At 33.7% G+C, this 25795-nt stretch overlaps 1 protein-coding gene across 4 annotated transcripts in view; it reads left to right on the forward strand.

Moving 5' to 3' along the window:
- ADK (adenosine kinase) overlaps positions 1-25795 on the forward strand; it is a 513465-nt gene that overhangs the window by 337186 nt on the left and 150484 nt on the right. For all 4 annotated transcript variants that reach the window (XM_019444618.2, XM_019444621.2, XM_019444620.2 and 1 more), the window contains one exon: positions 10145-10315. In XM_019444618.2, coding sequence (XP_019300163.1) covers positions 10145-10315 — 171 coding nt within the window. The remainder of the gene's footprint in view (positions 1-10144; positions 10316-25795) is intronic.

The raw sequence follows: 25795 nt of genomic DNA on the forward strand, positions 1-25795 counted from the left end.
GGAGTAAGCAAAGTATGTCTCTTGGGCTGGATTTTGCCCACTGCCTATTCTTGTGAATAAAGTTTTATTCAAACACAGCCATGCTCATTCTTTTATGTATTGTCTATAACTGCATTCGTGCTACAACAGCAGAGTTTAACAGTTGCAATAGAAATCATCCGACCCACAAACCTAAAATATTTTCTTTTGGGCCTTCAACAGAAAACACTTACAAACCTTGCTTTTGTTGACCAAGTGGAAGGTAAAGAACAGATTCTAGTGAGTGAATAAATATCACCAGCAAATGAAAGTATATAGGAAAGTATAGGATTTCTACTTAGGCTAGCTGGAAGACCTATGTGGTCAGATATTATATATCCATAATATAGGTAATACCTCTATATTAATCATCAGAGGTAATGTAGGAAAGATAGATTACTTTAGAGGATTTTTAATGCCATGTCAAGAGCTTAAATGTCTTGTTAGGAAATGAGCCATTTAAGGTCTTGGAGCAAAGAAAGGAAACTGTTCCAGTAGTGTTTACAAAGTAATGAGGGCATATTAATGGGAAATTCATACTAATGTTGTATTAATGAGAAAGATGGCATAGTTGGAAGAGTTACTAAAGAGTTAAAAATTGATAGGGCATTAAACATTGGATTTGGGGACAAAGATAATAATAATTCTTAAATTTACACTTTATTGAGCATAAAAATGAAAAATTATTTACACATATTTGGAAGGTGAAGAGCTAATTTTTATAGAAGGGTTAGGTTAGGACAGAGGGATTATAACATTACATAGGATAGAAAACAAATGAAAATTGATGACTAGGTATCACCATTACCAAAGTTATTGGGGCATCCCAGCCACAGGCAAGTTTTCATTGGCTGTGTTGTACTTTCAGGATATCCCGCTGCCATCATCTAGTCAGGGGCCATCTCCGTAAAATCCTCTTAGCTCTGCTCCCCAGAATGCCACCTGTACTCAGATTTACTTCTATTGTCTCATGCATAGTAAATTATTTCCATTTTCTAAATACTCTGAATCATACCCAAGAAGGACTTTAGCTCGTTCAAGTAAAAATGTTTATCACATTATTTTCTTCAACTAGAGCCATAGTTCCCAAGCTGTACACTGAGAGACCCTAGGGTACTGCAGCAAATTCACAAGAGTTCTGTACTATATTTATCTCAGAGTAATGCACAGTTTCAACATTAGATAGCGATACATTCCTTTGGGATGATATCCTATCTTTGGGATTGGTTACCATGATTAAAAAACAGCAAGTACCTCCTGAAAATCAGTGCAGAACAGGAAATGAGGATTACACTATTCAATTCAAATCCAAGGCTTAAAGAGTTGTGCAATGCCCATAAGCACCATATCATATCCCATTAATAAGTCTTACGGTTTTTTTGAAGTAAAAAGTATTTTTTAAATTTATATGTATGATTTTCTCAAGCCAGCTATTAAGTTGTTTCTTCTCAGTACTTATTAGGTTATTTGGACCTGTTTAAAAAAAAAAAAAAAAAAAAAAAAAACCAAAATAAATAAAAATAGAAACTAGAACTGTTAGGCATGTCTTAGAGCACCATAGGGAAAAAAAAATCACTTATAACTTAAGGGTGCTGGGAGCTGAGGAAGTTTCAGATCCTCTGAACTAGAGAGTTGTCCAACTCTAAAATGAATATAATCTTCTCTTAGGATATGAAAATGCAGCTGTCCTTTTTCCTTTTCTTTTTTTCAAAATAGCATCTCAGTTACATGGGAATCTAGGTAGAGTCTCAGTAAAAATTTAATCACATATTTTTAAATTATTTGTACACCATACACACTGCTTTGTACTGGAGCCAATATTTTAAAGTATACTTGCACTTAAGGTTACAGTCGGGCAAGGGAGGCTAGGCAAATGTAAGTTGTTTAAAGATAAACAAAATAAAATTGTCTTATTTATTTCATAATATTACATATTATGGACGTTCAAAGAGGAATGACTACATCTGTTGTTGAACAAAGACTTTGGGATGAAATTTAGATTTACACAGACCTTGATGAAGGAGTAAAATTCAAACAGGTAGAGGTAGTGGATATTTCAGATAGAGGGAACAACATAAAGATTCAGAAGACTTATTTCAGGAGAAGGAAATCATTCTGTATGATTGAAGCAAGGACATATGTTGTGGAGTAATAGAGGTTACAGCTGGTTTACTGTGTAAGTTGGAGTATTTTGTGGAGAGTTTTGAATGCTGGGGTGTGAGGCATTTGGATTTAATTTGCTAGGAAAAGAAGAGTGATTAGGGTGATTAGTCTGTCAGCAGGATATAGGATGATTAAATCAAGGAAAGAGAGGAGGCAGACAGAGCTTTTGGAAAGGCAGTGATGGATTTTGTTTTATGTATTTGTATTTCAAAGGAAATACCAAACTGTATAAGGATGTTTAAGAGCATACTTCTTGTTTAGCATTGTAACTAACAGCTATAAGGTAGAATTCACCATTTGTGCAAAAACAAAATAAAACTTTCTAATGTTCTTCATAGTACTACAGAAATAATAATAATAAAATGGAAATATATGTGAAACACATACAACATGCCGAACATTGTATTAAACATTCATTTAATTCTTACAACGACCTTGATAGGTGTTACTATTCCCATTTTTCAGATGAGAACAGTGAGGCCTCAGGAAGTTAGATAACCCCAAATCACAGTTAAATAATAGTCTGATGGACAAAACTGTTAAAAATAAGTATACTGTTGGGGTGTCTGGCCAGCCTAGCCTGTAGAGCACACAACTCTTGTTGATCTCAGGATCGTGAGTTCAAGCCCCATGTTGAGTGTAGAGTTAGTATACTGGTTTGTTTAAACTCGCTCGTGCTGAGAATTGAGTGGATCCTGTCAGATTATTTTCATTTGGCTTAGACATGTCTCCTCTCTTATTATTTTATTTTTCATATTATTCCTTATCCCTAATCCCATTCCTCTTCTCACCATGGGATCTCTAACGTGTTTGATATGAACTTTATATCCTTGAAAATGTATCATTTTTTAGATGCATGTTTACAATATACACAATATATAAAAGTATGAACTATATAGCTTGTTCAATCTGATGTATATATTTCTAGTTTATTGCTTTTAATCTCTATATAATAGCGTGCATTTACCACATTTTCCTTATCTTTTCCCCTAGAAATGGACTTGCAGGATGCCTAACACTGCCTTTCACTTTCAGCAAAGCTGTGATTAATATCCTATGTATGTCCCCCTAAAACCTATCTTCTTTCCACTATGTCTTGCTGCCTCCTATTACATGCTTTTTCAGGGGATTATTTCAGATAGAAGAAAAGCTAACTTCTAGGCTCATGGAATAGTTAAGATTGCAGGTATTCTAATCCCTAAAAAGATTAAAATATATGTGGAATGAGTGATCTCATTGATGCTTCCAAAAGGAACCACATAGGCAGGAAGACCTAGGTAAATTATTTTGTTCCTTGGAAGCATTACATTGTCAGTGCTAACAAGTATTTGCTAGTGTATTTGTTCTGTCTTTTTCTTTTACTGATTCCACTGCTGTCATTGGTAGGAAGTAGTATACATCATAACTCTGTAATTGTAAACAATTTACACATTGTCTTAATGGTTGTCAAAGTCAACATTTTCCTTAAAAGCACATAGGAACTGTGCTTTGTCATAATTCATATTTGATCTTCCCACCCCTATAAGGAGATACATTTTACACTCTGGGAGATTGATAAAACATGTAGATCCTTTGAAGAAGAAGAAAACATACTATGTGGTTGGGGTGTGTGTGTGTGTGTGTGTGTGTGTGTGTACACTTTTTTTTTTTTTTTTACTTCTCATTTATTCATTCTTTCAACCTCATTCTCTGACAAGTGTTACTATGGCACCTCCATCCTGCTATGGAAAACAGACTAAATATGTTCTTTAGAACAGACAACAGTTATATGTCTTGAGAAACAGCATCTGGACTCTGAGCCCTCTCTTATCATTGGTAGTCTAGGTTGGGGGCACTCTTTTGGTTGTCTAAATATTTTTCTGTTACCACACATCCTTCTTACTTTCTCTTTTGCTGTTATGAATAGTGATTTATATTTACCAAAGTCACTAATCTCATATTTAGTTTTTTTTTCCTTTTTCCAGCCATCTACTTGAAGAAATAAAATGGACTTACTTCTAGCTATTTATCTGCACTCATTCTTATTTATTGAATTAAGCTTCTCACCATCTATAAACAACTCTTGTTTGTGTAGCAATTTACTTCAAATGACAAAATATTTTGTATTTTAAGTAGTTTTTATCAGAAGAGAATTGAACAGCATCACCAAAATTTGAAAAATAAAAAAGTATTAAAATTATCCATAATTTTTTCTGCTCACATTTAACCATTTTTACTGTGGGTGTATTCTCTTCTAGTTTTGTCCTTTTGATTTAGTGTAGTTTATAACCATATTTTGTACACACTATTTGTATGTCTTATGTTTCATTTAACATTTATCTGATGTAAACATTTTCCACTTTTCTACTTAGTTTTCATAATCATAATTTAAAAATTTTTTCATATTATTCTCTGGAGGAGCATTGTCCAATGGAAATAGAACAAGTCACATATAGTTGAAAATTTTCTAGGAGCAAATCGAAAATGTAGAAAGAAACAGGTAAAAATAACATTAATAATGTATTTTATTTAACTTAACATATCTAAAATATCTTTCATTTCAACATGCAATTATATAAAATTATTATATTTTTGACATTCTTTTGTTCATGCTAAGCCTTTGAAATTGTTGTCTATCTTAAATTTACAGCAATCAATTCAGTCACTAAATTGTCAATAATCAAAATGAAATGTAGCCCTACCAAAACAATAAAATTGCTTAGCAGAAAAATATTTTCCACTGCTTCTATTTCTAAACTTCAATATATTAAATTAAAATTTAATTTCCACAGTTGGACTAGCCACATTGCATATGCTCATTAGCTACATGTGGCTTCTTACATTTAAATTAAAATTGAATAAAATTTGAAATTCAGGTCTCCAATTTTACTAGCCACATTTTTTCCTGAACTAGCCACATTCTAAATGATTAACAGCCAGGTTTAACATAGGTATATATGCCAATTCTTTCTTGGCTATTTGTTCCTCTATCATTAAGCATTTACATTATTTCCAGGTTTTCAGTAAAATAAATAGTATGCTGATACGTTCATAAATGTGTATTTTCCCATATTTTGGATTGTTTCCATAATGTAGACTCTCATAAATAAAATTATTGGGTCAAAAAGTATGAATTTGTTTATGGTTCCTCATGTGTATTCAAATTATTTTCTGAAAAACAGTGTCAGTTGTCCTTCCACCAGCAGTATTAGTACATTAATTTCACCAACCTTTCTTCATCATTGAAGAACCTTTTTTCACCATGTTATTTCTTTAATTGCTAGCGAGGAATACTTGTCTATGTATTTATTTACTAGCATATTTATTTTAATGGAATGCTTTTTGATGTTCTTGGCTCATATTTATTGGTGTCCTAATGTTTGTTTAATTTTTAATCTATTTTTAAACTTCTTTATGGACTAAAGATATTAACTCTTTGTCATACTTACTCTAGACATTTTTCCTGGTCTTTTGTCTGATTTTTTTTTTAACCCCTCCAAGGATTGGAAGAGAATCAACTGAAAGTCTTAATTTTTCTCTAGCAAATCTTTAGATAATCTTCTCTTTTTAGGCTCAAAAGTCAGTCGTTCCCACTCCAGAAGTTTGATATTTACTTCTGTTTTATTGTAGATTGTCTATGTTTTTTAAGAAAGTAAAAGAAAACTCTTTGATCAAACTAGAATTTATATAGTTCTGTATTTGCAAGAAAGGAAACTAAATTACACGTTTTTAACCTTTAGTCAAAATCCAGTGTTTACTCATTATTTATAGATCAAACTCTGACCTACATCTACTACTACTACTACTACTGTGTTTGAAATTTTATGCATATATATATGTAGATAGGTTCGAATAGATTGTTTTGAGTGTTTCAAAATAATATGATCTATTTCTGCCCTGTTCTATTCTAATTAGAGTATTTTTCTAAACAAAGGGTCTTTTTTTCTCCCTGTATTCACAATTGATAATTATAAGGCATGGTTACTCTGTGTAACTTTAGTCCATTTTTAATCAATATTTTTGTATTTCCAAGAGTTACACATCCTTAAATTTTACAATGTACATGCATACGTGTGCACACACACACACACACACACACACACATCTATTCCTCAGGTAATTGTTAATGGAAATAATAAAAATAAATTTGTGCACTTAGGTAAGGACAATTAAAAAGAGCCCCAAATGATTGTCCTGAATTAAGGTATGTACTGGCAAAGAGCAAGAAGAGCAATTCCTTTCCTTATCTTTTAGTATATTAAACAGCTTAATTTCTTACGCTCTCTTTTGTAGTAGTTAAACTACACAGAGAAATTCTTAAGAGTAGTTGGATGACAAATTTATGTACAAATGATTCTTGAAGAACGCAGGAGCTGGGGGGTGTCAACCCCCGATACAGTCAAAAATTTGTGTATGATTTTGACTCACCTAAAACTTAAGAACTAATAGTAGTTAACTACTGTTGACTAAAAGCCTTACTTATAACATAAACAGTCTATTAATATATATTACAATAAAGTAAGCTAAGAAAAGAAAATGCATTAAGAAAATTATACTGGGCACTTGGGGGGCTCAGAACATCTGACTCTTGACTTTGGTTCGGGTCATGATGTCACGATTTGTGAGTTTGAGCCCCAATTCAGGCTCTGTGTTGACAGCATGGAGCCTGCTTTGGATTCCCCCTCTCTCCCTCTGTCTCTCCCCCTCCTCTGCTGGCTCTCTCTCTCTCTCTCTCTCTCTCTCTCAAAATAAATAAATAAACTTAAAAAAAAAGAAAATTATAAGGAAGAGAAACTACATTTATAGGACTATACTGTATTTATCAAAAAAATCCACGCGTTAGTGGACCCACACTGTTCAGTCACACGTATTTGAGATTTCTAAGCATTAAGTTTGGCTATGCTAAAATGATTCTTTGGCTCCACCTTTGTCTTTTGCCATCCCTCTCACTCCTGCCTGTTTGTTCTGTTTTCTTTTCCATTTTAATGGATAAAATCATCTTGCTTCACTCTCAATACTGATTAATATTATCAGATTTCTTAAGTGTTATAATCTGCTTTGCTTTTGGTTGCTCATAGGGACAAAGAGTAATAGGATTAACTTGTATAAACTGAAATGCCTAATTAGAAAAATCATAAGATTTTATTGATTATACAGAGTATTTTTCTAAACTCTAGCCATATAAACTATTGGCCTGTTTTTATTACAAATCTGACACCTGAAAAAAAATTTTTTATAATGGCACTGTTTTTATATTTGGTGATAATACAGTCTAGAACATATGGCCTAGCAAAGGATATAAATCAAGGAAGAAAAATTATGGTTGGCATCAGTTTTAAGTCTTTGCACTATAACAGAACACAAATCCTAAATTGTTTAAATACTAAATATTTACTTAAAGTAAAACAAGAGACTATTCAAAAATGGAATTAATTTAAATTGTGAATTTTCCTCACTTACAAACTGATAGTTTTTTGTATATTCTTTATAAAATTAACAAAATGTAAGTTATATTGTCCACATCACAATAATCTTGTGTTGCATTTTAAAGTAAAACACACATACAACATACACACTTTTGGAATGAGGCCAAATTTAGACTCCAGGGACATACTGTTCAGTACCTTAAATTACAATCAGATGTATTTTAGCACAGATCAAATTTTCAGTCTGAAGTTGGTGAGAAGCCTAATTATTTGACCAGGTTACTATTTGTGTAGACCATTCTATGGCTGTCTGTGGTTAATCCACAGCTGGCAGAATGCTAGCTCTGGGAGGTTTTTATTTCATGCTGGAACAGTTTGGGGAGAAATGGGAGGGGGGTTAGCTTTAAACATTCCTCATTAAATGAAAGACTAAAAAGCAAGTACATACATATTACTATGGAGACAAGATGCTATATAAACTGTTCATTTTAATTCTCCAAGTGACAAAAATAGCAAAGGAAACAGCTTGGATGTTCATAGATTGCAAGTGACATGGTGGTTGGTTAAAAAAGTAAAGTGAAAACATTCAAAAAACAATGTTACCTAAGACTAAGATTTGTTATCTTTTAGAATAGTTGAATATTGGTAAAGAATTAATGAAATGGGATTTTTAAATAATATAAAAATATGTTATAATAGGGAAACATTTTTATTAGAATTTCATTAGCAATACTTTAATAACAGACAATTATACTATAAAATTCTCTCAATACCTCTGAGTTTATCAGGGCAATAAACCCTTCAAATTCAAGTATACATGACTCCTGCCTCAAAATTAATTTTTTAATATTCTTTTAAAATTCTAATTTTTAATTAATAGAAAAGTGTTTTTTTCGTTTTAAAGTATTTAAAGTTTGCATGATGGAAATGGTTAGTCCTTCAGTTGTAGTTGAGTATTTCAGTAGCCTTTTTGTAAGTTTGCATGATGGAAATGGTTAGTCCTTCAGTTGTAGTTGAGTATTTCAGTAGCCTTTTTGTAATTTTAAAAGAAGTTTCCGTTACATTTTCAAGGTTATTTCTTCCATTTACAAGCTAGCTCTTCTTTCCTTCTTGTTCCCATTGCCCTTACTTCCTCTGGTTTCTTGTTCCTTTTAATCATCCTCCCTATCTTGCTTCTTCATCCTTCTGTTTCTCCCATAGATCCTTCTTGTTGAAGAGCAAAAATGCTCAAACTTTCCCTATTCTTAAGAGCAACTCTTCCAGTCTTCTTCCCCCCACTAAAATGTCTTTCTGCTCTTTTCTTTTCTATTACCTATTCAAACTAGGGATATTATCTCTGGTCATTTGAATCTAAGTACCATCAAATATAAGCTGTCCTGGGGGACATTAATTTTGCTTACCTATTTTGCCTGTGTTTCAGATGAATCTATTATTTTTCATTGATAAACCTTCCAAAATAATTTATAGCCTTAACCCCTGCTTTCTTATCATTCTTTCTTTAATAGCTTTTTTTTTTTTACACCATAAGCACTTAATCATCAAATCCAGTGACTTTTGCTCATACTTTCTTTCTCTACCCACTGATAGCTTTAGCTACCTTAAAGTATCTTCTTGAAATTTTCCTTGTTGGATTTCTCTGTCATCACTTCTGCTGACCTCATTTGCCTTCCTCTTGTTCTCTCCTTTACGATTTTCTGTTTGTCTTAACTGTTGTTGTCCAGATTAACTTTCCTTTAAATTTTTGTACAGGCTTGTTATTCCTTTCTTTCAAGGAAAACATCATTACCCATCATCTGTCCCCATGCCATCTAATAGACTCCTGACCTGCCACTGAAGGCCTTTTGTGTTCTTAACTCAGCTGGCCTTTCCGACTTTATCTTCTGTTGCTCTTTGTGTATTCCTTCACTCAGTTGTGCATCATTCAAACCAATTTCCTATGTAAGCATCCATGTCTGTGCTTATACTTCCTTTTATGTAGAAAGCATGACTGTATTTTTTAATTAAAATATTTTTCTGTTATTACTGAATTATTTTCTCATTACTTGAAAATTCTAATTCAGAATCTTCCTAAAAAAAAAAACCCTGTAGGTGTTTCATAAGCTAACAAGCTATGATCTTAGGAAACTAATTTTATTTTTTAATAAATATAATGTCACTTATAAGAATCCAAATTGTTTCTAAGAAGCTACAAGGATCCAGTCTGCCTTCATTACTATTTTTCTATTTTAAATGTAATTATTATATTGAATAAGGGCTTTGAAATATTTTTTTCTTATGTGGATTCCCAGGATTCTTTCCATATTTAGTATACAAATCTAGTATGCAATAAGTTATGTGTTATACTCTGACATAATGGCACATATTAAGCATATTGTACTCATATGATAGTTTTTTTTCTTCTAATCAGATGTTGCTGTTTTCTGCCTTGCATTTTATAACTGCAGTTTAAAGTTTGTATTATGTAGACTTTTGCATTTTTTATAGATTTCTATTATTCTGACTGAGAATGACTCTGGAGATGACATTTTTAATTTCCCCTCCTTTTTTTCTTTATCCAGGGCTTTTTTCTTACAGTTTCCCCAGAGTCGGTATTAAAAGTGGCTAACCACGCTTCTGAAAACAACAGAATTTTTACTTTGAATCTGTCTGCACCATTTATTAGTCAGTTCTACAAGGAATCATTGATGAAAGTTATGCCTTACGTTGACATACTTTTTGGAAATGAGACGGTGAGTTACTTTTTTAAAAAAAGAAGTACCTGGTGGTTTTTCGGGGTTTTTGTGCAGGTGGTTTTTTTCTCTTTTTTTTCTCTTTTTGGTTTGTGTATAAGTTTAGAAATATATCAATAAAAACTGAAGTATTTGCATAAATAGAATTGAAAATTGCACACCAAAATGTCTTGAGTTTGTAATTCAGGATTTTTAGTATTTCCTCTGGTATATATTAATTTCTATCATAATAAAAAATTGTCTCTTAATGGGTTAGATTATTGAGGTTTATAATTTACATATAGTAAAATTAAATTTTACTGTACATTTGTATGAGCTTTTGAAATGCATGCCTGACATGTAGCCATGACCACAATCCAGATAAAAATCATTTTCATCACTCCTTTCGGTCATCAACTTACTTGTTTCTGACCAGTAAAATAATGTTTTCCTCTGAAATTTTCATGGATTAAGGTAAGGGGCATTTGGCCTAAAATTAATATTTTATGAATTTAAGTATTTATTCAAAGTGTGAGTCTATTTAATAGATTATGGGTAAATGTTGGTATAATTTGTATTAAATTTTTATTAATAATATTATTTTTGCTAATATTTGTATGTTGTATTTGAAGGTAATAAAATGGGGTTTAATTTAAACTTTTACAGCTCTTTTGTTTACTAAAATTATACTTTCTTTCATTCTAAATTAGTAGAAAATAGGTTTTTTTGCTCATTTAGTACTTACAGATTTTGTTTAACCTGTAGACTTTAAACATCCATAAAACAGGGGGGAAAAAAGAGAGAGAGAGACCTTCAGTATATCTTCTTGTGACCTGGGCAGTATCACTTAACTTTCATGAACCTCAGGTTTTTATGTGTAAAGTGAACATGTTGTACTAACTAGTCCATTTGGATTTGAATTCTATAGTTGTAATGTAGTTTGATTATATTCACTGATTTTGTACCTAAATAAGATAACTGTTGTCTGTGTAGAATAAAATAAATTTGATGTGGAAATAATTTATGAGATCCCCTTGGTGGTTTACAGAAAATGATATGGTATGAATATCTTCAAAGACACTTTGAAGGGAACTACTGCATTCTTTTTTTTTTTTTTTAATGTTTATTTATTTTTGAGACAGAGAGAGACAGAGCATGAACGGGGGAGGGTCAGAGAGAGAGGGAGATACAGAATCTGAAACAGGCTCCAGGCTCTGAGCCATCAGCACAGAGCCCGACGAGGGGCTCGAACTCACGGACCATGAGATCATGACCTGAGCCGAAGTCGGCCGCTTAACCGACTGAGCCACCCAGGCGCCCCTGGAAACTACTACATTCTTGATGATTCACAAACTGATATAATGGCAAGAAATAGTGGTAATAGCCTTGAATGGTGTATCTGCTAGAAGTTTCACTTGGTTAAAATCTACATTTCACATTTCCTTTATGGCTGATTTTATTTTCTGAAGGATTAAAGGAAGTAATTAGGAAAAGTGTTAATCTGGCCTTTTAAATTAACATGGAAGAATTGGTCATCAGTATGGTTGAGAATCCTTGGGAGAAATTGATATTTGAACTCAGAGTTCTTTGTAGTCAGAAAGATGAGACTGGCAATTTTTAAATATATGCTCTGTATTTTAAGAAGAAAAATTTCTTAAACTTTTTAAAAAAATAAATATCATTGCAAAGAATGAGATTTTAGAATCAAAGACAACCTGAGATGATTGAATACCATCAAAAATTCAGTTCTGATTTTATAATATCAAATGACCATAATTAGGAAGAAAATGGGGAGGAGCCTTAAAAACAAACATTGCAGAGCACAGAAAATTCTTTAATAAGAGCTCACATTTGTTAAACACGTGTAAAAAAGATGGAAAGCATTTATAGAACCAGAGAACAATGCCAAACGTTTGGCATAGACATAGAAGAATAGAAAAGAACAGAGGCCCAAGATTATTAGGTTTGCAGAAAATGCTGATGATATCAAAATGGCCTTCACTTAAAAAAAGAAAAGTCTCCAAATGTTCAGCAAGAACAAGACAAAATAATTGGACTTCATCAAAATTAAAAACTTTTGTGCATCAAAGGACAGTATCAAGAAAGTGAAGTCTAAAGCCAGCAAAAGGAAGGAAATAATAAAGATTAGAGCAGAAATAAATGATACAGAAACTAAAACAAAATAATAATAGAACAGATCAACGATCTGGTTCTTTGAAAAAATAACTAAAATTGATAAACCTCTAGCCAGACTTATCAAAAAGAAAATAAAAAGGACCCAAATAAATAAAATCACAGACAACAGAGGAGAAATAACAACCAATACCACAGAAATACAAACAATTAGAGTATGATGAAAAACTATATGCCAATAATAATTGGACAACCTGCAAGAAATGGATAAATTCCTGGAAATGTACAAACTACCAAAACTGAAACAGGAAGAAAGAGAAAACTTGAACAGACCGGTAACCAGCAAAGAAATTGCATCAGTAATATAAATAAATAAATAAATAAATAAATAAATAAATAAATAAATAACCAACCAACCAACCAACCAACCAACCAACCAACCAAAATCCAGGGCCACATAAAATGGAATACTATTCAGCCTTAAAAAGAAATGAAACTCTGATACGTGATACAACATGAATAGATCTTGAAAATGTTATGTCAAGGGAAATAAGCCATACATAGACAACTGGATTTTCCTATAAAGACTCCACTTATATGAGGTACTTAGTCAAATTCTAGAGACAGTAGAATATTGGTTGCCAGGCACTGGAGGAAAGGGGGAATTGGGAGGGGTTTTTTAAATTTTTTTTAATGTTTATTTTTTAGAGAGAGAGGGAAACAGAGTGCAAGCAGGGGAGGGGCAGAGAGCAAGAGAGAGAGAGAGACAGAATCCAAAGCAGGCTCCAGGCTCCTAGCTGTCAGCACAGAGCCCGATGCAGGGCTTGAACTCACGAACCGTGAGATCACAACCTGAGCTGAAGTTGGACACTCAACCGACTAAGCCATCCAGGCGCCCCAAGGGAGTTATTTTTAATGGTTGCAAAGCTTCTATGTGAAATAACAAAAAAGGTCTGGAAATGGATAAATGGTAATGGTTGCACAGCATTATGAATGTACTTAAGGTCACTGAATTGAACACTTAAAATAGAATGGTGAAATTTTATCTTACATATATTTTCCCACCTTGTTTAAATAATTAATGCTACCAACTAGTAAAGTTAGACTAGGACTTATAGACTAGTAGAGACATTATACTGTTATAATCTATATATAGTATAGATTATTAAAAGAATCATTTTTCCCTACCTAGAAGAGGAAGTTGTAAAATGACAAGCTACAAGTCGTGTCTGGATAAATTTTTACTTTTTTTTTATGTTTATTTTTGAGAGAGAGAGTGTATGCATGTGCACAGGGGAGGAGCAGAGAGAGGAAGACAGAGTATCTGCAGCAGGCTCTGCACTGACAGCAGAGAGCCTGATGCGGGGCTCAAATTCACAAACCATGAGATCACGACCTGAGCCGAAATGCTTAAGCAACTGAGCCACCGAGGAAAATAAATATTGGATATGAGGCAATTAGACATATTTGGTGTTTTCTTGAACCAGTCTCAAAAAGTCTGCTGATAAATAAATAGATTTCTGGTGATAACACTTCAGTGTTTACTCTGAGCTTTGCTCAGCTATCAACTATTCAGATAAAGCTGTATTTGCAGAGAATGCAAATGCAGAGAATGCAGATAATGCAATACTTTAACAAATATCAAGTAAGTTGAATGTCAAAATGAGACTTTTGAAAACTTTAATAAACTGGAGATACCAGTTGAGTGATGAAAGTTAAGGATAAGATTCCATATTTGATTATAAAAAACAAGTGTGGCATTGTTTGTTTTTTCCTTTAATCTCATCTCTCTTTTTTCTCCTTGAATACTTTAGTAATAAACTCTCTTTAAGTTTCCAGGGGAAAAAAGGGACATTGTATTTCTATTTTTTTTTAATGTTATTTTTGAGAGGTGGGGGGAGGGGCAGGGGGAGAGAAAGGATCCAAAGCAGGCTCCACGCTGTCTGTGCAGAGCCTGATGCAGGGCTTGAACTCATGAACCGCAAGATCTTGATCTGAGCCAAAGTCGAAAGTTTAACTGACTGAACCATCGAGGTGCCCCAGGACAAAATGCAATGAAGTGTAAAATAGATTTCTCAGGGCATGCAAGTAGGTTTGTTTTATCTTTCTTTCTCCCTCTTACCCCAGAAACAACAATCAAATCTGTGCTTACTGTAAATTTTCAAAATGTCAACTGTTAGTGGCAATCAAAAGAATGAAATCTTGCCGTTTGCAACAATGTGGATATAACTAGAATGTATTATGCTAACCGAAATTAGTCAGAGAAAGACAAATATCATGAGTTCACTCATATGTGAAATTTAAGGTACAAAACAGGTGAACATAAGGGAAGGGAAGCAAAAATAATATAAAAACAGGGAGGGGGGACAAAACAAGACACTCTTAAACACAGAGAACAATCTGAGGGTTGCTGGAGTGGCTGTGGGGGGGATGGGCTAAATGGGTAAGGAACATTAAGGAAGACACTTGTTGGGATGAGCACTTGGTGTTATACAAAGGGGATGAATCACTGGATTCTAGTCCTGAAATTATGATTGCACTATATGCTAAGTAACTTGGATGTATATTAAAAAAAAAAAAAATTAAAAATAAATAAATAAGTTCTAGTTCTTGAGTAAGTAAAAAAAAAAAACGTCAACAGCAAAAACAAAACACGCTTGGCTCTCATTTTCAGAAGGTTATACACTATTAATGATGCTTTAAAGCTTTTCTGATAACTTTAGTATTAAAAATTTTTAAATGCCTTGTCCACCAAGGTTCTCTCTTCACATTGATCCTTGTGAGACCAGAAATAAATGAGGTGATCCCTATGATTACTTAAGCTTACTGCTTGGGGAGAATTTCCAGGCCACTATATGACCTAGCTATTCCACTCATAGGTATTTGCCCAAGAGAAATGAAAGGATATGTTCATATAAAGAATACACAGGGGAGACTGGGTGGCTCAGTCGGTTGGACATCTGACTCAGGTCACGATGTCACGGTTTGTGACTTGGAGCCCTGTGTCAGGCTCTGTGCTGACAGCTCAAAGCCTGGAGCCTGCTTCAAATTCTATGCCTCCCTCTCTCTGTGCTCCTCTCCTACTCAGACTTTGTCTGTCTGTCTGTCAAAAATAAACATTAAAAATTAAAAGAAAAAGAAGACGTACGCAAATGCTTATAGCCATTTTATCTGTAATACCCAAAGTCAGGAAACAACCCAAATGTCCATCAGCTGGTGACTGGATAAACAAATTATTATCTATCCATACTGTAAAATACTACTCACCGTTAGAGGTGAATTATTTATACATGCACCAACATGGATAAATCTCAGAATATATATGCTGAGTGAAAGAGGAGATGCCAGACAAAAGTACACTATATATGATTCAATCTAAATTAAATTCTAGCAAATTCAAAGTAATTTGTAGTGACAGAGTAGATCCATGGTTGCTAGGGATAGAGATGTACTGTGAGGCAAAGATCACAAACGGATGTGAGGAAACTGTTGGAAATAATGGATGTGTTCATTATCTTGATTGTAGTTATAATTTCAGGACTTGATACATGTGTCAACACTTACCTAATTATTAACTTTTTGTTTGTACAGATTATTAAATGACAATTATATCTCATAAAGCTATTTTAAAATAATGTATACTGTGTGATTCCATTTATAGAAATTTAAAAATAGGAAAAATTAATCTAGAGTCACTCAAATAAAAGTCACTCCAAAGAACCAATGTTAAAATGAATAAATATCAACTTATTTTTTTAACTATGTATCAAATTTCTATTATTTCCATGAAAGATTTCCTTATATTTCAATAGTATTATCAAGCCAAAGGAGGAGTACTTGATAGTCCTGCATTTTAATCCTGACAGACTATTAAATATTATCATACACCACCATTAAATAATGCTTTAGAATTAAAAGTGTTTTACACAAAAACCATTTCATCTACACAATCTGCGGCTGATTTTCTAATGCATGTACGGTTTCAGCTTTACTCATAGAGATTACTCCATTTTTGTTAGGTGGCATTGGTAGTGTTACTAGGACTGTTGATCCTATTCCTCTCTTAATTAAGTTTTACTTAACTAACTTGCTTAGATAACATGCAATCCTCATTCTTTTGAAAAAACTTAACAAGCAGTCTATGAAAACGAAAAAACAAAACAAAACTTAACAAGTAGTTCCAAGTAAATGAGGGAGAATTCGTGGATATTAGGCTCTTCTCTGGTATACCACCTTACTTCTTTCCCCACAAACTTCTTTGTTTACCAGGACTCACTTTATTTGTTCCTAAACCTTTTTAATGCAGTTTATCTTCATCATATAATTATTATATAATCTCACAAAATGAGAATGCAAATAGAATAAGAATTAGCTTAATGAATTAAAAAGTTGCTCTTGAATTAAATGTGGGCATGAAAATGATAAAATATTAAAAGAAGCAAAAGCTATAAATATCTACACTCAGGAATGGCTTGATAAATGTCTATGAGTTTTCATTCTGCTTTAAAGAACTGAAACTGAAATCATAAACTATGAATTATGGATCTGGTTCTATAAGAAAGACTCTAGAATATCAGCAGACACACACTCAAAATTTTGACCCTACTTTAAATATTAGCAAATGATATATATTTATATATTAATAAAATGCTTAGATTTTTTTCTTAATATAATCAATTTGCTGATTTATTAGGCAACTACTATTCCTTTAATTTCCTCATTTTAAAGTGATGGATTTGTGTGGAAATACTAAAGGATCCTTTAAATTTTTTCTTACAGCTTAAAATTTAAAAAAAACAACTAAGGATTCATTTTCTCACACATTCTAATATTCAGTAAAACTGACCTAATTTATTCTAAACCAGCAAAGTCTTTGTTCTGAAATCTAAAATAAAATGCCTACCGTATTTTAAATAGTTATTCTTTTTCATTATTCATTTCACAGACTCGACTGTAGCACCTTTTAAACTAGACTTTTCCCATTTCTCATCCCCACTATTTCTTTTCTCAGATTTGCCCAGGGAAAACAATATTCTTCTCCAAGGAATATTTGCAAATATTTGGTTGGGCAAATCCAGATACAAAATAGAAGTGTCCACAGGAATAACATTGCTGCATTAATGTGTTAAAAACAAGGTATAATTATTAAGTGATATAATTTACTTTTTTCTATTTTTTCTTTTATTGTGGTAAAAAAAAAACAACAGAAAATTTACCATTTTGAAGTGTACAATTCAGTGGCATTAAATAAGCCCTCAATATTGTGCAGCCATCACCACTGTCCACTTACAGAACGTTTCCATCATCCAAACAGAAGCTGTATACACATTAAACAATAACTCCCCATATCTCTAATTACCACTATTCTATGAATTTGCCTATTCTAATTTCCTCATCTAAGTAGGATCACCAAATAGTTGTCTGCGTATGACTTATTTCGCTTAACGTAATGTTTTCAAGGTTTATCCATGTATCAGAGTTTTGTCTTTATTTAGTCATCTGTTGATGGACATTCAATTTGGTTTTGCCTTTTGGTTTTTGTGGATAATGCTGCTATGAACGGGTACAAGTATCTGTTTGAATACCTGTTTTCAGGACCTTTATTCTATACCTAGAAGGGGAATTTGCTGGATTGTCTGATAACAATTTTATGTTTAACTTTTTGAGGAACCATCAAATGGTTTTCCATAGCAGCTGCACTATTTATATTCCCTCCAGCAAAACTCGGTAGTTAACAATTTCTCTATATCCTTACTAACATTTATTTCCCCTTTTTTTGACAGTAGCCATCTTAATGGATGTGAAGTAACATCTTTTTGTGATTTTGATTTGCATGGCTTTTAACAGATTCAGAAATGCACAGAATCAAATTTCTCTGTTACCTCAAAATTTTTGGTGTCCTGTTACAGTGCATGTTGTACTTTTAAACCTCACATCTGAATTTGGCAATTTCTTCTTAGGGTAGTTTTGAAACTACTCTAATATATAAGGCCTTTAAATATGACATTGTATTTTTTTGTTTCTGACATCCTCAAAGTTTAAAATACTTCCCGTCAGCAACAACCATTTGTTAGCTGGAATCACGTGTAATCAGCTCAATAAAGGACATTTTCCATGCAGGTAATTATATCCATTGATGCCTGCTAATGCTAGCTGCTTTGTGGTCATTATCTAGCAATACATGACTAAAGAATTTGATTATTCTTCTTGTTTTTCATTTTTATTAAATTAAGAAGTTTTTTTGAATAGTGTCATTTTTGCAAATGGTTCTTAGGAGTAATACCTTTCAAGGCTCCATAATCACTAGATAATTAACCTGCCAGGATTAAGTACACTCAACTTTGCCTCAGGATGCTTAACTCTCAAATAAGGTCAGTTATCTCATGATAATAACTGCTTTGTCAATAATTAACACTTAATTCCACAGTAAAACATCACATCACCCATAGAATGCACTTTAAGATAGTTTAAATAATAAAATACAGCTTGAAAATTGGGCAGAAGATTTCAGTTTAATTATTTCAGACAGATTAAGGATGATAATGTTTTAGATAAAACTCCCTCACATACCTAGTGTTTTGAATCTCACAGATGATTTCTATTTAAAGGTTATTTGCTACTCTGTTTCATCATTTTGTTGGCAGTATGCACATACTGTACATTATCTTGCAGGGAGATCTATTTTAAACCTCTTGACCCTACAGAGAGGATTCACTATATTAAAAATCTCTAGTATAGATCAGGAAAACTGAAATTACGCTTTCCTGAGTGATGGTTTAACTTTTTAAAAATGTATCTATTTTGTCAATGAGTGAGTTACAAAACAGTGAATGAAATTCCACAGTTTGTTGATGTGGTTGTTTGTTATTGCTGAGTAGCTCTTCAATCATGTTTAGCACAGTGATATGCAGCCGAACACAGGAATCTATTTGCAAGAATACATCAGGACATTTTTAAGGAAATGTAAAATTGGCTTTAGGTATTTGAATCCATGTTTTCTAAACCTGAATAATGGCTGCATCTCCTTATATATAAACCCTTATAATCTTTTTACCAAACCAGATGGAATAAGTTAGGTTTTTCTTCTCTGTCTACCTATTGAAGGGTGGAGGCAGGGAGGTGATTTTATTGGTATTTATTGTTTACATGGTTAAATCCATTTTAATAGCCATTGATTTTTTTTTAATGACAAAAATCATTTGAAAACAATGGTGCTTTTAAGTATAAATAAACTTTGATTAACTCTATCTTATCTGAAGTATTTTGTCAGGTTTTGTATATCTGTAAAATGGAACTTATTTGCTATTTCAATATGAAAATCTGTATAAATATAAATTAGATGTGCCACATATGGTAAGTGGTATACATGAATATATCTTCATTCAGATGATTTCTTTGTTTAGGAAAACTTCTGTTCTTTGTAAAGGTATTATTTTTAATTTTTGGAAGTTCTGTGTCTCTTCAGTCTATGCATATTTTATTCTAAGAGGATTTTTTTAAATTTTTATATCTTTTTGTCAAATTGAAGTCCTGAAGATACATGATTTCCAAACATTTTCAGAGAGCCAGCCTGTCACCAGATCCATATTCTGACAGAAGAGATGGGTTTTTCTTTTCCTCATATCAAGGTATTCCCATCATGTATGTGGGTAATAGGACTGTATCTAAAAGTAGAATTCTTCCTTGTTGAAGAATTGCCTTGTTTCTTTCAAGAAAAAATGGTCATTACCTTCTTGAGACTGTTCATACAGATCTTTCCATTCCTCTTTCTTTGCTATAAGCAGTGAGAGGAGCCTTTGATATAGACAAAATCTAAGGTTATTATAAGATCAGTCAAGGGGCACCTGGTTGGCTGAGTCCATTAAGTGTCCCACTCTTGGTTTCAGCTCAGGTCATGATCTCAAGGTTTCATGCATTCAAGACCCCCATCGGGCTCTGCTCTGGCAGCAGGGAGCCTGCTTGGGATTCTCTCTCTCTCCCTCTCTCTCTGTCCCTCTCCCACTTGTGCTGTCTGTATCTCTCTCAAAATAAATGAATAAACTTAATGCAAATTTTTTTTAATGTAAAAAGTAAATGTTTAAAAAAAACAAAAGATCAGTCAAGGAAGGTGGAAAGAGCGTCCAACTTCAGCTCAGGTCATGATCTCACAGTTTGTGAGTTTGACCCTCACATCAGGCTTGGGGCTGTCAGCACAGACCCACTTTGGATCCTCTGTACCCCCTCTCTCTGCCCTTCCCCTGCTTGTGTGCACTCTCTCTCTCTCTCTCAAAAATAAATAAACATTAAAATAAATAAATAAATACTTATGGTGCTCTTATAAAATTCTGACATATTTACATTTCCTGCTAAGGATAATGAAGTTTCAATTAAGACAAGGGTATGGCACCATAAGATTGCTATTTAGCTTCTGGATTTGACTTTCTCCTTAGGGTCTTTCTAATAAATATATCTGGTCTGGGAAAAAAAAAAAAATGAGATTCACTGTAGCACAAGGGAGGTTCCTAACATCAGTGGTATGTTGTAAAGATGTGCTATGGGAAGGATTCAGAAAGAGCCAAAGGCTATGTAACTATGTGATTTGCATCTCTCTTCCTTCCTTTCTACTTAACTCCTTTACTCCTTTTCTGTTTGGATCCCCACCGATATATCCTTCCTTTCTTACCCTCTTTCTCTCCCTCCCTTACCAACTACATTGCCTATCCAAAGAGGAAGTTTTTTAAATCCTTCCCAGACTACCATCCATTATTGATAAAAAAGCCCAATAACTTGAGAGAGCTTGAATTGCTTTGGAGACAATCATATTTTATGCAATAATGCCATACATACCATGTTACTTAGTATTTCAATTAATCTTTTTATTTGCTTGTTTCAGTTACTGTACTACAAATTTGTGACTCTTATAATATTACCTATCTAGTATGACATGATATAAAAGTAATGAGTTACTATTTAAAGTTCTTATTTAATACATTTTAAATGTCATATTAAAATTATTAAATAAAATCGACGTATCCCTGTACATAAAAACTGTAGATTTAGGGATGCCTGGGTGGCTCAGTCAGTTAACCATCTGACTCTTGGTTTCGGCTCAGGTCACGATCTCATGGTTTCATGGGTTCGAGCCCTGTGTTGGGCTCTGCACTAGCAGCACAGAGCTTGCTTGCGATTCTTTCTCTCTCCCTCTACCTCTCCCCCATCTGTGCTGTCTCTGTCTCTCTCAAATAAATAAATAAACTTAAAAAATATTTTTAAAAATTTAACAAACAACTAAATTTATATGACAGTGGAAGGAACACTGGACTTTATTCAGAAAATCTGGTTTTTGGCTCAGCTTGAATTTTTTCTGTGCCTTTCTTCTTTGACATTAGGAGCCTGATTAGCAAAATTTAAATAGGTTCTGTAGATTAGTAATAGTGTTTTATCAACAGTTATTTCTGAACTTTGATGATTCTATAATGGTTATGTAAAATCTTCACCTTTGGAAAATTCCTAATATCTTTTGTCTGATTCACACCCAAGCTAGGTTCCTACATTGCATTCAGTTTTCATGTTTCCGTAGTCTCTTTAATCTGGAACAACTTCTCGGTTTTTCTTTGACTTTTAGGAATGTGACTCTTTTGAAGAGTACTGGCCTGTTATTTTGTAGGATGTCCTACAGTGTAGGATGGGCTAATAGTTCCTCTAATTAGTGAAAATTTTGGCTAGAATACCTCAGAAATGCTGTTTTGTCTTTTTGCATACTGTATATCAAGATTTCAACATTTCTCATTACTGGTCATATTAATTTTGATCACTTGGTTAAAGAGATATTGACCCAGTTTATGCACTTTAAACTTTTGTAATTTAACTAGTAAGTATCTGGTGGGGAAATACAAGAGACTATGTAAATATTTTGTTCTTTCATTATATTTTCACTCACTACTTTTAGCATCTATTTGATGGTTCTTGCTTCCAGTAATTATTGTGGTATTTGCCAAATGATGATTTTTTTTCATGTAAGGTAATTTTTTTGTGCTTCATCTTCTCCTCCAATTATTAATTTATTAACTTCTTTTCTTCAGTATAATTTATGGATATTTATTTTATTCCATGAGTTCCAATCCATTGCAGTCATTGTGTTGTTTTTCCAATTGTCCTGACTTTGGTCATCCAGAACTTCTTCATGTTGGCTCCTTTGTTCTTTTGATGTGCCCTCATTAATTTTGAGCCCTCTACTTTCTGGTGCCACAAGTTGTTCCAAGTTCATCTTATATTTTCTTTCTCTTAACACTGGCGTCATCCTATCTGCCTATATCTCTATTTATATTTAAAAATGTGACACCAGGGGCTCCTGAGTGGCTGTCAGTTAAGCACCTGACTCTTGATTTCAGCTCAGGTTGTAGTCTCACGATTAGTGAGATTGAGTCCTGTGTTGGGCTTCACCCTGACAGCCCAGACCCTGCTTAGGATTCTCTATCTCCCTTTCTCTCTGTCCCTCTCCTGCTCATGTGCATTCTCTCTCTCTCTCATAATAAGTAAATAAATTTATAATAAAAAACATGACACCGTAATAATACCTCAGATTGCAATCCAACACCACAGGGTTAAAGCTAACCTTCCTTTTTTCCTTATTCATATTTCCTTTCTTCAGTAAGAAACCTGGCTTTCATTATCTGCAATTTAATGACTTATTTGCTCACATCTAAAGTATATATAAAGTAGTTTCAGAATTGCAAACCCACCCTTAGGAGAAGGTGAGCATTATTTGCAGGTAGGAGGGATATGAATTGTGGGCTAGAAGACAGACTGTGATAGGCAGTCTATAAAATGTCCCTCATTGATTCCCTTCCTTCCTCCTAGTGTTCACTATCTTATGTAGTCCCCTCTCCTTGACTGCGGAGCTGGGTATAGTGACTTGTAACAAAATGACTATGACAAAAGTGATAAAAGTCATTTCCAAAATTACATTACAAGAGTACTGTGATTTCTGTCTCACTTTCCCTCTCTTGTTCTCTCCCTGGGAGCCCTCACTTTGGGGAAAGCAAGCTGCCATGTTTTGAGTAACCCTAAAGAGAGACTCACATAGCAAGGAACTCTGGTCAGTAGCCAAAGAGGGCCTGAGGGCTACCAACAGCCATATGAATGAGCTCCCTTAAACATGAGATAACTGCAGCCCTGGCCTATATTGTGGTTGCAGCCTTTGGAAAGACCATGATTAAGAGACACCTAGCAGGGCGCCGGGGTGGCTCATTCAGTTGAGAGTCCAACTCTGGATTTTGGCTCAGGTCATGATTTGATAGTTCTTGAGATCCAACCCCATGTGGGGCTCTGCACTGACAGTGCCTAGCCAGCTTGGGATTCTCTCTCTTCCTCTCTCATTCTCCCTCTCTCTCTCTCTCTCTCTCTCTGCTCCTCCCCAACTAGTGCTCTCTCTTTCTTAAAATAAATCAAATAAACTTTAAAAAAAAAAAATAGAGGCACCTAGCTAAGCCATCCCTGGATTCCTTACCTATAGAATCTATGCGATAAGTGTTTGTTGTTTTAAGCCACTAAATTTTGGACTAATTTCTCATGCCATAATGGATATCTAATGCTTGCTATGCAAAAGAGATTTATGAACTAGATATTACTATTTGTGTAAAGTTTTCTTGTCTTTAGCTTTCATTACTCAATACTTTTTTTTGAGGTGACTTAGATTAGTTCTTTTTTTTTTTTCCACAGTCCCTCAGGGTGGTTATGTCATTTAATTACAGTTGTATCATTTATTGCTATTTGCATTCTATTAAGATTTCCCAACATTTTGAATTACTTTAATTTTTTTTAAGTATGTGAAACATTTACATGGTTTTAAATGCCAGAACTACGCAAAAGAAGCTTACTTATAAGTGTCGTTCCCAAGACCTCATTTCTCATCTGCTTCTTTCCTCCTTCTCTCATTCTTCCTACTGTGTTTCTTCCCACCTACCCTCTGTCCTGTAGGTAATTTTTAATTAGTTTCTGGCTCACATCCTAAATTTCTTTTAGCATAAATTAGTGGCAACATGTATATTTTCTTATTTTCACATATCCCTTTTTTGTTACATGAAATGTATTACACTGCAGGTTCTCTGCATTTAGCTTTTATTTGCTGTTGTTAATTTTATCTTGGAAATCATTCCATAAAAGCTCAGAGAGATCTTCCTCACTTTTTTTAATAGCTGCATTGTACCTCATTGTGTGAATGTACCAGAGTTTATTCAATCACTCTCTTTTATGTGGGCATTTAGGTTGTTTCCAGTATCTCGCAGTTAAAAGCAATCTTTAATGAATAACTTTATGCACTCATATTTTTATGTTGTTAGAGATATTTTTTCATGGTAAATTCCTACAAGTGGGATTGTTGGGTCAAAGGGTAAGTGCATATGTGGTTTTGTTAGATGTTACCAAATTGCTCTCCAAAAGAGTTATAACTGCTTTCATTCCCAATAGCAATGCATGTGAATGCCTGTTTCTCATGTAGTTATTTTAATGTTTGGTTATCAGCTGTTTGTAAGACTTAGCCATCAAATAGAATTCACTAAAAGGGTAAAATTCTAGTCTTATGTCAAAGGGGCACTTGGCTCGCTCAGTCGGTAGAGCATGTGACCCTTTATCTCAGGGTTATGAGTTCAAGTCCATGTTGGGCACAAAGCTTACTTAAAAAAATTATTTTTAGTTGCTGCAAGAATTAAACTGAGCTAAGACTAGTATGATTTAGCCCTACTAGCCAATTCATTTTAGCACCGTAAAAATAATCCAAGAATTAAAAAGTGAGCATCCTTTAAGGTACAGACTTTAAAGACTTATTCATTCATTTTTGCTTGTTTGTTTAAAAACATTAAATGAATATGAATGAATCCCTATTATACAGTTTAGTTTCATTTTCTGGCCCTTTATCTATATGTATCCCTTAAGCTCCTCTTTTCTCCTGTACTATTTAACTATTTTCCAGAATGCACTGTGGTCACTTTTGTTTTCATGTCCTTTCATCTTTTTTTAATGTTTGTTTATTTTTGAGAGAGAGAAAGAGAAAGAGAGAGCATGAGTGGGGGAACGGCAGAGAGAAAGGGGGACAGAGGACCTGAAGCAGGCACCTTGCTGACAGGAGAGAGCCTGGTGCAGGGCTGGAACTCACAAACCTTGTGATCATGACCTGAGCTGAAGTCGGGTGCTTAACCTACTGAGCCATCTAAGTGCCCCTTCATGTCCTTTCATATGCCACTCCTTTTGTCATTATCCTCACTCCTTTCCAATTCTCTCTGGTAAACTTCTACTTATCCATTAACACTCAGTTCATATATTGGACCGTCTGGCTGACTCAGTCACTAAAGCATGTGACTCTTGATCTTGGGGTTGTGAGTTCAAGCTCCC

This window comes from Panthera pardus, unplaced genomic scaffold (assembly GCF_024362965.1).
Source record: "Panthera pardus isolate Hobbes unplaced genomic scaffold, ASM2436296v1 HiC_scaffold_22, whole genome shotgun sequence".
NCBI classification, from domain to species: Eukaryota; Metazoa; Chordata; class Mammalia; order Carnivora; family Felidae; genus Panthera; species Panthera pardus.